Raw genomic sequence first — 16,583 nt, forward strand, 5'->3', positions numbered from 1 at the left:
AAGCATGCAGCAGACAGAACCATGAAATCAACTGAAAACTGTTTCCGAGTATCTAATGAGTTATCTGGGCACCGCTTTGTGTCTGCAGCTTTTATTTATTTCCTTTCTGAAATCATTATTGCCTTTACATATGAGCTATGAAAGTAAGGCTGGAAATATGGAAATGAGAGCAGCTTAGTGACATTCAGCAGGAGTCTGGCCACTTAAGAATCAAGTGGGATTCATGCCCATGCTGTCTCATCAGCCTGCACATTTTGAGTTTGTTTGGAAGAAGATCATTTCCCACAGTCCAAATTAATACTATGCCATGGTAGGAATTTGCTTTTTTTGTAATGGATTGTTTATTACTATCTACAGTGTGCCTGTACCCTTCCAAATCCGAACTCATTTCCCTTTTCACAGTGCAACTGCTTTGTTTGCAAGCAAATCTCTTTTCAGACAGTTGCAGTGCAGATGGAAATATTTATGTTTTAGCATCTGCAGTCCTGTACTTCAGCCACAACAAATGTTACTTATCATTACTTGAGCTCTGGTCTATTATCAGACAGGGGACCTGAGACAGCTTATCAGTCCCCAGTCTCCAGTGAGGTGAGTTGCTATACAAACCTACACCCACAGCTGACTACTTTTCTTATGGTGGTATTGCACTGGACTTATAGTATACTGATAATATTATAGTAGACTATTACACTGTTAAAAATTATCATATTTAATTAATATGTAAAAAAAAAAAAAATGTGTTAAAAAAGTACAATTAACAACACAAAATGTGAACATTGTAGTCGTCAGAAAGGTTGTACTGGATTACATGGATGTATCGCAAGAGGTAACTAGTATGGCAGACTATTTCTCCACCAGCTAGTTTGCACAGCTGATAAGAAAGGGAAGTATCAGCAGGTAGTCAGATTTCCAAAATCTCATGAAATACCTGGCAAATATCATTACAGCTGCTATTTTATTGTGTGTAGCCTTTTAACCTATAAGGTATTCATACCGACACTATTTTAACTCATCCATTTCAGGTTTCTATAATGCAAAATTTACAGAATATCACACAATATGGCATCTATTTTATTTTCCCTTGCTGCAGTTTCAGAAAAAAGTGGTTCACTGAAATATGGGTTAAGCTTCACTCTGTTGTTTGGCTGTATCAACTGATGATCTCTCTTGAGATATAGACTGTTAAGTACTTTTGCTGTTGTGTAAAGGCTCAACAGGTATTGCTTATTTAGTTTAAACAACTAATGTAAATCTTACATAAGGTTTTGATAGGTTGGCTTGGATTAAATGGATAGTAGCCTTAAGGAGGAAAGTGCTATTAATTACTGATTTGAATCAGTAAGTAATTAAAGGTTCGCAACAAGTCACAATTTAATTTAGATTCTGTGCATGTGCATTGATTCGTATAGGAATACACCAGCCATATAGTCCTTCTTCACATAAGAGTCACAAACATTGATTTGAATCAGCTCAATAAAGGATGAGATATCCTGATTCTAGTCCCTATAGTTCCAGCTCCAGGAATCCAAGATCCTACATCTTCCAGTTTACAAAGTGTCTGTCAATAGACCTTTGTTCCTCAGCAAAAACCCTGGTTCTCAAAAGAGTACTAAATCAGTATTCCTCATTCAAGGTGCATGCAGTACCTTCAAAGAGCATCTGAAATCCTCTCTCACCAAACCTCTGGAAAAAAAAAAAAAAAACACTTTCTGAAACCAACAAACTGAAAAAAGTGTCCATACATATCATTAGTGTGCGCAACTGAACTCACATGCTGGGTTATCATTCGTCTCACAAAAGTCCTCCAGAGAAGACAGGTTACACCTGTTCCGAAAGCAGATCAAACACTTCCATGCCTTCTAAACCAGCCGGTAGCTGTGAAATAAAAGGATAACTTTCAACAGCACAAACTGCATGAACTTTAAGAAAATAACAACAGCAATAAAAAGCAAAAACTGCTGTATTTAGTTCCCAGTACTCATATAATGCAAAATATTAATATCAAATATGCCATTTAAAAGTAATAAAAGTGATACAAATAAAATAGCAATAAAAACATGACAATAATAAAACAAGAAGCTCATTTCAAAGCTAGGCAATAATATAGAAAATTCAGTTCAATTCGGTTTTACTTATATAGCACCAAATCACAATAGTTGCCTCAAGGCACTTTATAGTGAGAGGTAAAGACCCTTACAGGGAAGACAGAATGAAAACCCCCCAAATCAGATGACCTCCTACAAGCAAGCGCTTCGGTGACAGTGGGAAGGAAAAAGACTCCCTTTTCATAGGAAGAAATCTCCAGCACAGCCTGGCAGGCCCGGCCCTAACCAATCTGGCGCCCTAGGCAAGATTTTAGGTGGCGCCCCCCTACATCGGCAGTGTAGTGTATGTACTCACAAGAAACCGAATAGCTTTGTCTTTGACCTTTTTTTTTTTACTTAAAGAAAGCAAATTCACAATCAGAATAATTAACAAGATAAAAAATATATGAATAAATAAATGAATACAAAAATAAAAAATGAATATATGAAATACAATAAATTTTACATACATAAACACAATAAAACGTGTCAACAAGTTGGATAAAATAAATTAAAAATACAATATAAATAAGGCACTGCACAAAACAAGATATTAAATAAACCAGTATGACTTTAACAACTATATTACAAAAAAGGGGATCCTACAGAGTTCTCTAGTTGTGCTTTTAATACTGCATTAACTAGAATGACTTACAAATTACTGTACACCACCCCTCATCAACCTCACATCACCTGCTACAGCCTTACTCTCCTAGTCTTTCTTGCAGCAAAGTCATCTACAACATCATCATATGACAACTGATTTGAGACCACATGATTTATGCTTATGATGGAAAGTCCACTGAGACGTTCTTGCATCATAGTAGATCTCAGGTAGGTTTTAATGAGTTTGAGCTTAGAGAAGCTTCTTTCAGCAGCAGGCACTGTAACAGGAAGAGTGGCAAAGATTCTCAGAGCAACCCACATGTTGGGGTAAATTTCTGCCAGCTTCTTCTCATGCAGGAAGGTCAAGAGTTCCATGTTTGTCATGTTCTTTGATGGCAATGGTGGGAAATTCTGCATTTCCATTGCAAGTTCTGTGCCATTAATGTCCGGCTGGCTGTCATGGGTCAGAGTAGTACTCAGTGTTTGGCACTGCTGTAGCAGCTCTTCTTTTTTGTAAGTTGTGGAAATTGAGGAGTACTCCAAACTTGTCATTCACCTCTCCAAGGTTCTGAAATCTCTCATCAAGTGAAGAGATGGCTGTATCCACTACCACATTAAAAATGTGGTTTCCATTTTTAAGTGCATCTTGTATGGGCTCATCTGGAGACTCATAACCGAAGTGCCTTTTGGTGGTTCTCAATCGCTTTTGTTTGAGTTCAGCCTCCACATTCATTTCTTCACACATCTCCTTTGCCGTTGTCTGTGCATCAGAAAATCCAGTGTTTCTGTAGCTGGTGAGGGAATCTTTGGTTTTCTTCAGCAAGTCGACAGCCACATCTAGCTGCATGGAGGGCGACTGCATGAGTTTACTCACATACTCACATGATTAAGAGTCTGTTAAAATAATCATGCTGACACCTTCGTCCGTCTTTCTGTTTCGGGAATGTGAAGTCACTATCAATTACAAATGGACCTCTGTGAACTAACTCTGTTCGTACCTTTTCAGTTAAAGCAGAAGGCCAGTCAGCAGAGTCTATTGGTGCAGCAGGAGGACCGCTTGATGCTGCTGCATCACTGCTGGGTTGTGCTGCAGAGGTGGAGGCAACAGGAAGACCGCTTGATGCTGCTGCATCATGGCTGGGTTGTGCTGCTGAAGTGGAGGCAGCAGCGGTAGATGTGGTAGATGGCCCAGGGGTGGGATTTAGAACCTTCAACAGTCCATCTGAAGAGAGGAGTATGTGACACCACTGAGTATTAAAGTCTAATAATAAAAACATATGATTCCAGGAATAAAATGAAATGATATAATATAAATGAAAAACCAAAGAGATATATGTATGATGTTAACTGATATGCAAATTAGATTAGATTCAATTTATTGTCATCATTACAGTGAAATGCTGAATAGCAGAATGCAAAGTAACAGTATAATATCATATGAGAATGTTATGTTATGATTATCTTTGACCGAATCACAGCAGTGCTCATATTAAAAAACAGCATTCCCTCTCATTTGATATTGCTTAATTAACATTAATGATGTGCACTTTAACAACTAGGCTTACAACTATAATATATACAGGGGTGGAAAAGTGACTATTACCTGCAGGGTAAACGTTAGCTAACCAGAAGGCAATAACAATGTAAACAAAAAACACCTGCTTAAAAGATGAATACAATTTTTGTTACAACATACTGCGTAATGTTGTAACAAATAATATTTCTATTAAATAAGCTTTACTTTGCATTTTAATTAACGTGGGATTATTTTTTGTATTTACAAATAATAGTACCAACTTTTTTTTTTTTTTTTCAACATTTGTGGCACTGGCGTGGCGCCCCCTGATGGACGGCGCCCTTAGCATTTGCCTATACGGCCTATGCCACGGGCCGGCCCTGCAGCCTGGCTCAGAGGCCCCTCTCTGAGCCAGGCTGCCGTGACCGGTTGAAGCTAAGGGGAGCAAGACAGGACAAAGACGCTGTGGAAGAGAGCCAGAGCATCTTTAGCTTTAATCTTTGACTTTTGAACAACATCTCAAACTAGCACATATGTCTCATGAAAGTAATCAGTAAAATCTTAAATCAAGTGGAAGAAGCCTGGATTAATGTGATATGGTGGCATGTGCTAAACTCAGTAACCAGTAAGAACCATACACTGCATTTTATAAATGTCACTGTCCACTCAACTGCCTCCTTTACTATCACTGGTCATTTGAGGCCTGCCAGGGGAGCTTGTTTTGAAGAAAGGTGTGAGATTTTCATATCTTGATGACTTTGTCGCCTCTGTCAGAGAGAAAGAGAGAGAGAGGGAGAGAACTCTAAATGTCACTGAAAAACATTTTAAACGTACTATGAATGGTGGATACTGTAGACTGCTATGCTTTGTGGCTCAACATTAAGTGTAAGAAGAAAGTCCACAAATACCTAATGAATAATATGGCTTCAATTATTCTAAAATATAATGATAGTATCGCATAAACTGTGCAGATTTGGCACTGGTTTTACACCAAATGCAACCCTTCCATTTATCTAGGCTTGGGACCAGCACTATAGAGTCCCCTAGCTGGTGACCTGAGATCTTGTCTCAAACTGGGGATCTTTCACACTTAAATGTGTTAACCACCACACCACAGAGGCAAAACAAACAAACAAAAAATAACAATGTTTATTAGAGTTTGTAATGTATTACAATAAACTAGAAATCAGGTAACACAGTCTAGGTATATGGTTTAATTCCCCACATCCATGAGTAACCAGGGGCAGTTATATCATCTTGGAGCTGGCCCATTACTTAATCAATCTTTTCAAATTATTATTATGTTATTGATCAGTGTTTCTAAACAGTTTGGGAATTTCTATTATTGGAAATGATGAATCATAACTGTCTTCTGTTTATCAAAATTAAAACAGACAGTCTTAAATGAAAATAATGAGATGGAATACTAGTTTCAAATTAAACATTCAATCAATGAACCACTAAATTATAAATGTTATGCAGGAAAATGTATAAAGCAGTTTGTAAAAACATTAAAAAGAAATAAGATGGTGGAGAACAATGACAGACTGTTTTCATATTCAGCTGAGATCCCAGAACTCAAAATGCAATATGTGTAACAGTGTGGTATCTTGAAAGAGCAAGAATGAACCAATAAAAATGAAAATTAGATTTGATTTAATAAATAATATGCTTCACTTGAGCGTAAAATAAAAATTTATTTATGACCCTGGAAATAGCAGCTGAGAAATCCGCCTCATCTTAAGGGTAGCGGTTATGTTCTTTGAGCTTTCAGTTATGCATGGTCTTTGTCACGAGATGGACTTGCCACACTTCTGATGCCTTAATTACTAGAAAAACTGACATGAAAATTTCTGCTTTTATTATGTATGAAAGCTATGCTTTATAAAAATGATATGAACAAATACTTGCGAATGTCTGCATGAGGTTATTTTTTGTTTGGTCACATGTGAAAGTGCCCCCGAAACCTTATTATAATGTGAAAACCAACTTCTGTTTGAGGCAAATAGAAGCTTTATTTATTTATTTTCTTATTTTACAAGAATAAATGGGTTTTTTTCCCAAATGTCTCATTTGAATTACAATCTTAATATTCTTAAAATGCCAACAGATTTAGCCTACTTTTAAGCTCTTTAACCATTAACCCTTAGTGATAATGAACACTGAAAAGACCTGGCAAAGGAAGGGCAAAGGTCATTCTCCTTCCAAAGTCCTTCTAATTACAATTCAAGATGATTTACAAAGACAGCAAAATTTTCTAACTCATAAGGATGTTTTATAATAACAACAGCAGAGTATAAGGACTAGATTAAGAAAAAAGACAGTTTAGAGTGATCTTTTTTTTTAATTATTTTTGTTCACTTTGACAATAAACTTTAAATACTATTTGAAGATTAAACTCAAAATATAATTTCACCTTAAGGAGTATGTGGGTCATTATGCATTACATACTATTTATTTCAACTTTTGTTGTGAAATTTCATATTTATTCTCAAAATGAATAATTAAAAAATTATTTCTTATATTGCTTTTTTCTTGGTCCTTACAATCAAAATATTTGTATCAAATGTACATCCTTATACAAAGCTCGACTAAGGCTATATTAAATATTAGTAGCCGAAGGACACTCAAAAGAGAGCTGATTTTAACAATTTAAAAAGTTTGTACACAGCTTAATGTCTTTAACTTTTTAAAGGGTGAAAAAAAACCCGTCTGAAAGTAAAAAGTCTTGTTGGCGTGCTCCATTGTTTTCTAGTCTTCTCAAATTGCAACCTGTCCCTTCCTGTGAACTTCCTGGTCTCCAACCAACAGGAGTTCTAGCTGCGTGTCACGTGTCCAGCCTCGCTGAACTTTGACGTTGAGTGCGTCGTGTCGGAGTCGGAGCTGAGCAGAGAGGTGAGTTTCTAAAATCACTTTACGTTAGCTAACAGTCCAGCCTATAAATAGCATCTGTACATGCTCATCAGTTAAAGTCGTTACAGTGTGTTTGACCACGCTGGAGCAGCTGATGCAAGTAAAGTTTGTGTAGGTTGCACACTTTTGAAAAAAATCCGTTATGCAACAATATGAATCAATGACATTTCTGCAGTTACAGGTTAACATGCTTCAAAAGCGATTACAGTCCAGTGCTACTTTGAATTGTTACGTTTGGACTGTATGTAGAGGTTTTTTTTTTTTTTTTTTACCAACTATATCTACTTAGAAGACAGGAGATTCTAGCAATACCACGTACCTGAAAAAAGGGCAGGAATAGCTCAGTAGGTAGAGTCGTCGCCCCATGATCGGAATGTTGGGAGTTCGAATCCACTGAACGCCTGCCCTGAGGTACCCCTGAGCAAGGTACCGTCCCTACACACTGCTCCCGTCCCTACACACTGCTCCCCGGGCGCCTGCATAGTGGCTGCCCACTGCTTCACTGAGTGAATGGGTCAAATGCAGAGAAAAACAAGTAATTTCCCCATGGGGATCAATAAAGTGTACATCATTGTTATTATTATTATTATTATTACCTTCTTAATGTTATCTCAGTTTAAAATTAAATAGAATAGAATAGCTCTTAATTGTCATTGTACACGTACAACGGAATTATGGAAATTATGGTTTCTTGTAATACCTGTCTGCACATCCTTAGATACACTGCAAATTCACCATAGTTTTACTGGTGCCACTTTTTCTTCTTTGTCTGAGATGGCCACAGTTGCTGAAAATCTGCACTGTTTCTAAGACTTATGAACTGAGAACAGACACAAGCAGTAAGCAGTGAAGCTTAAAATGTCATTTCTCTTTTGAGTCACATTGTGTTTCATTATCTCATGTGAGGATTTACACGTGACTTAATACCTAATGAGCAACAGCAGACTGATAGGTAAGTTAAAGTTTTACAATTTGCTCTTCTTGCTCATTTTAAGACAATGCAGAAGTGCAAAATGTGGAAATCCTGCACTGAATGGTTGAAATCTCGATTCAAATGGTAAACTGGCCCAATGACAGGACGGTCCACCAGTGCCCAGCAGCCCACATGGCATGGTGTGCCATTTTGTGGTTATTTAAAAGAAGAAAGCATTTTTTTTCCTACCAGAGTTGTGTGAAGTGTTTTTGTATAGCTTCACCAAGGCCATGGACATTTGAAATGGTTCACACCTCATTTGCCTGTGGCAATGGTAATAGCTCAGTAATACTCTTAGTAGTTTCTAAATTTTTAAACTTCTCCTGGAAAAACTGATAAAACTTAGGAGTCTCCAGAACTGTTAGGCCCCAACATAGACTGTGTCAGTGTTTGATATAAGCCCGTTACCACTCGCAAGAGAGGGAGCGCCATGTCTTTATGACTTAAATATAAATGAAGAATTCTTTGGCAAGTGCTAGCTAGGATTGGATCCATCCTTACAGGCACTGTAGGAACTGTTAATTAGCTCTGCAGGGCCTACAATGCTTAATCCTTGGCCACAAGACTGGTGTGCATCAATTCCCTCTTGTTGGCTTACTTTCAGGGCCTGCTGCAGAATTTGGCTTCTGCTGGCCTGAATTATAAATCTGGAGGACAAGAGTACATGCCCAGGCTTGGGGATAGTCAGTGGCCTCCATGATTCAGGCACACAACCAGGTCTGGCTGTCAGGTCTAGTTTGTCAGACCAGGACTGCACAGTTGTTCTGGCAGCTTCTATAGACCCTTAAGCCTTGTTTTTGGTCAGGGTTTGGTTGTGTTTTGTATCAACTGCAACATGACCAGAGCCCATTTACCTACCGGACTCACCTATGTCTGCTTTTGATCTATAGATGTTGCTATTGAGGATTATTTTATATTATTGTTCTCCTTTTGTTAATACAAAAGCAGAAGAAGTCCAAACAGTAAACAAAGCTATTACAGAGTTTTCCTCAGAACAGTTTACTATTTTCAAGTTGTTATGCCCTGTGTAAAACCTGGGCATCTCTGAGCTCTGAACTGCTTGCAAACTTGTGTATTCAACAATGACCATCTCATGCACGCCAGGTTACAAAAAAACAAGGCCTGCACGAAAAGTTGAAACAAAAGTAAAGAGTGGAACATGTACCAAGAGTTGTGACGTCACTTTTGGCGCACGTTGCCATTCTTAAGGGCGACAAAAGCGAGTGAAGACCAGGTGTCAGTATACTCATTGAGGGACATGCAGTACTGTGCTGAAGGTTGAGATAGGGTCAGAGAACGTTTTCAAACCAGGCCTTCCCAAGTAGGGACGTCCTGAACTCTGTTCAGACAATTTTCTTAGGAGTCACAATTATAGAGAACAAGCAATTCCTTGTCTGCTACGAGGTTTCTGTACAGGCCCAAGCTTTGTTCAAACACCTTTTGGCCTCATGGGTGATCCGGGCCATTTAACTAGCAACACTGGAGTGCCTCCCCTGAGGCAGGTGGAGGCCCCCTTCACTAAAGAGATTGCTAGCTCTGGTTGTTCGGAGGCTTTTTGGCTTGTTGACCAATGGAATAGAACTGATGGTTATGTGGAGAAACATGCTCACTAAGCTAGGTTGGCCTAATCTGCAAAAACAGGAGAATGGGCCTGTGGACACACATTGATGTGAACTTTGACTGGTGGTTATACTCTCTCATAAACAGCTCACTCTTAGAGAGTAGGACCCAATCGGGGTCTACAGAAACATGTGACAGATGTGATTACTGTATGTTATTCTATATCTTTAAGTCCTTGACTGAGAAACTGCCATATTGCGTTATTTCTGGGCTGTGTCATGTCATATTTGGCCTAATTACTAACTTTCACAGCAGGTCCCATACATCTGTACTGATCTTGTCCGATTTGTTGGGTGACATTATTGTAAATAAGGACCAGCACTCGGTGAACTGAATTTAAGCTGGTACCTGAGTAAGACAGACTCACTGATAAAGCACATTTGTTAATAGGGCCTTTTTACCACAAGCTACAATCATTTTGAGCCAAGTAATAAAGTGTACATTAATATTTATAATGCCTGACTTTGTCATTATTAGTGACTGAATGCTGTAAACCTAACACTACAGAAAGCTTCTAATGAATTCAAGTCATCTTCATAAGTGGTTTTGTGAGGTCACTTAAGAGTTCTCTCTTAGCTGTAGGCCATCAAATGCTGCAGTTTACTGAAAGACCATTTTGCCAAGAAAGCCTGTCAATGATTGCACAGTTATATAACCAAATTACGAATTGTACCACACTTTTCAGAGATTAGCAGTGAATGTATGTCTTTGCATGTCAGGACTACTGAAAACCCGAGAATTAAAGTGTAGAAATTTGTACATTTGTGTAAAAAACATGCTCGATATACCTTTTTTAATTAAGACTGAAAGCATTTATCTAAATAAATGTGTTGTTCTACTCCAATCTTTTGTTTGTTTTGTTCACAGCAGCAGTGAAAGGTAAACTATGGGCCGCCTGGATGGGAAAGTGATTGTTCTGTCTGCCGCTGCTCAGGGGATTGGACGTGCTGCAGCAATCGTAAAAACATTTAATATCTTCTTCTTAATATCTCACTGATTTAGTGGCTTCTAAATCACAGAAGAAAATGTTTATTTAGTGGTTAAATATTGCACTTGTTCAGTGCTCTTTACATTTTGATAAGCATTAAATATTAATTAACTATTATACAGTATACTGCCTAGAGTAACTTCTCCTAATGTATTTTAAAACATGTTTCTTTAAAACTTCCTTAAGTACAGAAACACACAGCGTGTCACCTAATGTGCCATAAATGACTGCTGTAATAGTGATTCCTGAGTTAATGGAAGCAAAGGTTCAGGACCGTTCTTTAGGGATATTCTTGCCAAAGAGATAACGACACACTTGAAAATCTCACACACTTGATTGGACCATCGCTACATTTGTGCCCTCCAAGTGATCTTAAAGTGTGCAACGGTGCCTTGTATTACAGTGAACTGGGTTTTTATTGGAGGAATTCAACCTTAAAGTTAAAAGATGCAAATGGTATAAGGGGTCTTTTAAGAAAATCCATTTGCACTTTAAAAACCTGCCTTATTGATGGGAAGTTGAATGGATTTCAGAAGAGTTGTGGAACTGTGGATGGATATTGACAGTCTGCTTTCAGATGCTTGATAATGAGATATTGATTGGTATTGATGATCTGAATTATTTCCTGTAGTTGGAGCGCCTCTGTCTATTCGTACGGCAATTTAGATTCTTGCTCAGTTGTGTCTGCGGCTCGGTGTCCTTGCCTTTTCAGTTTTGTGTCATAACCAATCATTATAATTGCAGATATTTTCCTTAAATTTTATAGCACAGCATGTAGAACATTGGGGAACCACTTGGAACTGAACACTGATTTTTTATTTTTTTTTTTAACTGTAGGCATGTGCTAAGGAGGGAGCTCAGGTCACAGCCACAGACATAAATGGAGAAAAGCTGAAGGAGCTGGATGGTATTCAAGGCAAGTTTCATCTCTGCTGATCTATGGCTGCCATCTTCTGGCTATTTGAGGCATCGCAAAAGGGATGCCAGTTTACTTCTATCCCTTCATTCAAGTTCTTTCACAACTTAATTATTCGATGCAAACTTTTAAAACTTTGATTACTTTGAAATAGCTTGTACTTAGAGATAGGGTGGGAAGTTCAGTTATTTAAGAGGGGCTTAGATTAAAACCGCTGTTTCTCCACATCGAAAGGAGCCAGTTGAGATGGTTCGGGCATCTCACAAGGATGCCTCCTGGGTACACTGTGAGGGAGGTTTTCTAGGGATTGTCTGACTGAGAGGAGGTTTTAGCATATAAAGCAGGGGTGGGCAATTCCAGGCCCCGAGGGCCGGTGTCCCTGCAGGTTTTAGATCTCACCTTGGGTCAACATACCTGAATCACATGATTAGTTCGTTACCAGGCCTCTGGAGAACATCAGGACATGTTGAGGAGATAATTTAGCCATTTAAATCAGCTGTGTTGGATCAAGGACACATGTAAAACCTACAGGGACACCGGCCCTCGGTGCCCACCCCTGATATAAAGCCTAGGACAGGGGTGGGCAACTCCAGGCCTCGAGGGCCGGTGTCCCTGCAGGTTTTAGATGTGTCCTTGATCCAACACAGCTGATTTAAATGGCTAAATTATCTCCTCAACATGTCCTGATGTTCTCCAGAGGCCTGGTAACGAACTAATCATGTGATTCAGGTGTGTTGACCCAAGGTGAGATCTAAAACCTGCAGGACACCGGCCCTCGAGGCCTGGAATTGCCCACCCCTGGCCTAGGACCTAGGTTCTCTGCTTAGGTTGCTGCCGCCCGCAGCCCGGCGCCAGATAAGTGGAAGAAGCAATGCATGCATTCAATTTCTCTCATTCGGGCCAAAGCAGCTAATTAGTATAAATGCATAACACCTGTGCTTTCACCAGAGAAGTTGTTTTTTTTCTACAAGAGCCATTTAACTTATCTCTATTAGAGAAATTTAAATTACGCTGTAGTAATTTTAAAAAGAAAAAAAAAACAGATTATCTCATTTCTTGTGTGCATATCATATATTAGTTTAAAAAGGCTTTATAGGGGTTTTAATTGTCTTTTCTTCAAGACTGTGAGAAGAGGACCATATCTCTATTTATTCTGGTCTCTGCAGCAAATGGGTTTGAATAAATAGGAGATGAGCAACATTCTTCTTCTCTGATATCACGGTGAGCACTTCACCCTCCTAACTAGCTTTCTGCAGAGCCATTGAGCAGTCAGCAGGAAAAGATGTATGTTGAAGAAGATAGCAGCCAGGAGTGCATGATTGTGTGGCAGCGTGACTGTGGCAGTGTGATGGCAGCAAACACAAATTTATTTAAAATGGTTTTTTTTTCCTGTTTCGTAAAGCTTTAGGGGGGGGACCATTGTTTTGCTGTGTAACTGTGAAAATGATTGATAAGTGAAGCTGCAATATCTTGAATTACTTCATGCACTAAAGTAAATTCAGCTGTTATAAAGATGAAAGCAGTGCAAGTATGATCTGAACTGTCCTTGTTTTTGTTTTCGTTGTCAGGGATCAGGACCAAAGTGGTGGACGTGACCAAGAAGGACCAAGTAGAAGCCCTGGCCAAGGAACATGACCATGTAGATGTTCTGTTCAACATTGCTGGGTACTTTTTAAATTTGTTTTTATTTCTCTGATTTACTGAAGAAACAAAAACCTTACATAATTCTTGGAAAAACAAAACAAAATGTATGGTATTTAGAAGTTCCACATCAAGTAACCTTTTTTAAACAAAGTTGTAATTTGCACCATATTTGAAAGTAAATTTCTGTGAGTTATTGTTGACAACAGATTAAAGTAGAAAACTGAAAAAAATTATGTCAAAACCAGAATTCCTAAATCTCATATGCCAGCAGTCACTATGCATTTTACTTTGAGTTAACGTTTATTTGAAACTATTTCTTTTTAACCAAGAGGAAATCAGGAGAGACTGAGAAGTATGTGAGGGTGGTGCAGGACAGTGGTAAGGTGTGCAGTAGGAGTGGCAGATGGGTTCAGGGTAGGGGTGGGATTACATCAGGGATCAGCTCTGACCCCCTTCGGGTTTGCAGTAGTGATGGACAGGATGACAGATGAGGTCAGGCAGGAGACTATGTGAACTATGATGTTTTAAAGACAGAATACGTGTGTGAATGAGATGGACACAGGTCAAAAGGTGAACATGCAAGAAGGAGAGGTAGTGGAGGTAGATCAGTTTAAATACCTGCGTTCAGCTGTCAAAAGCAATGGACAGTGCACAAGAGAGGTGAAGAACAGAGTGCAGGCAGCATGGAGTGGCTGGAGACAAGTGTCAGGGGTAACTTGTGACAGAAGGATAGCAGCAAGAGTGAAAGGAAAGGTTGAAAAGATGGTAATAAAGATGCTCAGATTTTTGTTTTGAGTGACCAGGATGGGCAAGATTAGAACTGAGTACATCAGAGGGACAGTTCAGGTTGAATGGTTTGGAGACAGTTAGAAAGTCTAGGCTGAGATGGTTTGGAGATGTGCAGAGGAGGGACAGTGGATAGAGGATGTTGAAGATAGGGCTGCCAGCAAGGAGGAAAAGAGACACAGATGAGGTTCTCGGATGTAGTGAAGGAGGACATGCAGTGTTGGTGTGACATAGGTGGAAGCTAGGAATAAGATGATCGGGTGGATGATCTGCTGTGGTGACACCAAAAGGGAGCAGCCAAAAGAAGAAGAAAAAAGATCAAATAATTTAAGTTACACTTTTCTAATTCACTCATCTGTCTCCTACTTACTACTTAATTACATTTCCAAAACCCCATAACATACATACATAACCCCCTCTCTCCTTTTCTCAATTTTATTAACAGGTTTCTCTTACATTATCACCTTTGAGTTTTATCTTGTAATGGCAGTAATTTACCATTCTGTTTTTGACTATAGTTATTAGGTACAGATATTGTCACTTGTATCTCACTGTTTGTCCAAATTATCATATAATACTGTCTAAAGTTATTAGATGAGGTTATTTTTCACAAATGTCTGTGCTCATATACAGATTTGTGCATCATGGCACCATCTTGGATTGTGAAGAGGATGACTGGGACTTTACAATGAACGTGAATGTGCGGAGCATGTACCTGATGAGCAAGGCTTTCTTGCCTAAGGTGACTTTTGCCCACTTCACCCAACCCTTAACACCATTTATCCTGTGAATGTAATAGGTGCTGCTGATAATAGTGTGACATATGCCTTTAATTTTGTTCTCATACGTTATTGGATTAGCTGCATTAACTGTACTGCTGCGAACCCGTGACATGATGGGTGGTGACTGCCCAGCTACTAATCCTGCTTTAGCTGCAAACTAACCAAACTGCCTAATAGGGCACCTTTAGCACAGATCTTCTCACTTTTCATTACTTTGTTTCAGTAATTTTAATCTAAATTCAACCAATACCACTCTGTTAATATGCTGTTTGTCATTCTAGATGTTGGCAAAGAAGTCGGGAAACATTATTAACATGGCATCCGTTGCATCAAGCATAAAAGGTAAATGATCTTCCTCAGATCTTTTTTTATTGCAGTTGCTTGTGGAAACTATTCCTAATTAAAGGGACACTATGTCTTTGAAGTATGGCCAAGTCTTTGCAATCCTCTTATCTCAGCCGTGTGTGAGTGACAGATGTGTTTCCTCAACACAGGCGTTGTTAACCGGTGTGTCTATAGTACCTCCAAGGCTGCTGTGATTGGACTCACCAAATCCATAGCTGCGGATTTCATTGAGCAAGGGATTCGCTGTAACTGTGTTTGTCCTGGTAAGGTTAGAATACAGTGCAACATATCACCATGTCACCATGTGTTTTTAGCCTTCCTCAGTAGTATTCAATGTATACTGTAAACATCCTTGAAATTAAACTAAATTGATGTGTTTTTTTTTTTTTTTTTTTTAGCTGAAGGTTGTTTCATGTTAGGGCACGCTGGCTTCAGAGCCAGTCTAAATAGATGCTGTGTATACTGAGGTGTATTTTGAGTATTTATATACATCAGATCCAAATCCAACCCAATCATATGTAATACCTAGTAATAGAAAAAATGTTAATTTAGCCAAAGACCATCATTTCTTAGCTAACTCTTGTCTTTTAATATCATTTCATTAGGCTTGCCCTCTTTTTATTACTATAGGGACTGTTGATACTCCATCACTGAGGGGTAGGATTCAGGCTCAACCTGACCCAGAACAGGTATTGCAGGCTTTGACGTACATTTTTTCCAGAGCTGACAGTAATGCCTGTGTGATTCACTTACCGTGTGTTATATGTTATCTTGATTTACACAAGATTAAATAATGATGACTGGATGGTGAAGATAATGAATGATCCAATTGTAACTCCTTTACAGGCTTATAAAGACTTTATGGCAAGACAAAAAACTGGCAGGATGTGCACAGCCGAAGAGGTTGCATACCTGTGTGTATACCTGGCCTCAGATGAGGTGAGTCCTTGCACAGACATAATTCAGGAGGTATAATGAGATATGTATAGAGTGCAAGTACAGCAGGAATACACATGCCTAAAGGAAGCTATAGATATTTTGTCAGTAAAGTAAGTTACCAGTGGTTTTATACTGTCTGGGCCCTCCACAGTCAGCCTATGTGACTGGGACAGAGCACATCATCGATGGAGGTTGGAGACTGTGAGGAAGCTGGAAGGAGCGCATCATTACAGAAGTGGAAACCAAACCTTGAATTCAAATAAAATTTTCACAAATTGATGTTTTTATTATTATAAAAATAAGAAAGAAACATCAATAATGTTGCAAATTTTATGGGAGGTGTCTTATTTTGCGATCGAAACCTATGCTGTAAATTGATTTGTCATCCTAAATTCTTGTAATAAATAATTATAAATAAAGTATAATTATTTATTGTGTGTAATCAACCTTAAACATTTCCTGTATTCCATT

The 16,583-nt window shown here is 38.7% G+C and overlaps 2 protein-coding genes across 3 annotated transcripts; one reads left to right on the forward strand and one right to left on the reverse strand.

Moving 5' to 3' along the window:
* Positions 1 to 3,147: 3,147 nt before the first annotated feature.
* On the reverse strand, positions 3,148 to 8,790 carry LOC120440633. The gene is made up of 3 exons (XM_039613488.1): positions 8,691 to 8,790; positions 3,689 to 3,912; positions 3,148 to 3,531 (listed from the first exon to the last, which is right to left on the reverse strand). The coding sequence occupies exons 1-3, from the start codon at positions 8,788 to 8,790 to the stop codon at positions 3,148 to 3,150; spliced, it is 708 nt and encodes a 235-aa protein (XP_039469422.1).
* Positions 6,990 to 16,544, forward strand: bdh2 (3-hydroxybutyrate dehydrogenase, type 2). 2 transcript variants are annotated; one of them, XM_031754061.2, is made up of 10 exons: positions 6,990 to 7,101; positions 10,580 to 10,670; positions 11,538 to 11,616; positions 13,185 to 13,281; positions 14,680 to 14,788; positions 15,110 to 15,170; positions 15,323 to 15,436; positions 15,804 to 15,862; positions 16,020 to 16,112; positions 16,264 to 16,544. In XM_031754061.2, the coding sequence occupies exons 2-10, from the start codon at positions 10,599 to 10,601 to the stop codon at positions 16,315 to 16,317; spliced, it is 738 nt and encodes a 245-aa protein (XP_031609921.1). In that variant the 5' UTR covers positions 6,990 to 7,101; positions 10,580 to 10,598; the 3' UTR covers positions 16,318 to 16,544. The 2 variants fall into 2 exon arrangements, with proteins under 2 accessions (XP_031609921.1, XP_031609922.1); XM_031754062.2 differs by having other exon boundaries at positions 7,034 to 7,101; positions 10,583 to 10,670.
* Positions 16,545 to 16,583: the final 39 nt, after the last annotated feature.

This window comes from Oreochromis aureus, linkage group 6 (genome assembly GCF_013358895.1).
Source record: "Oreochromis aureus strain Israel breed Guangdong linkage group 6, ZZ_aureus, whole genome shotgun sequence".
Lineage (NCBI taxonomy): Eukaryota > Metazoa > Chordata > Actinopteri > Cichliformes > Cichlidae > Oreochromis > Oreochromis aureus.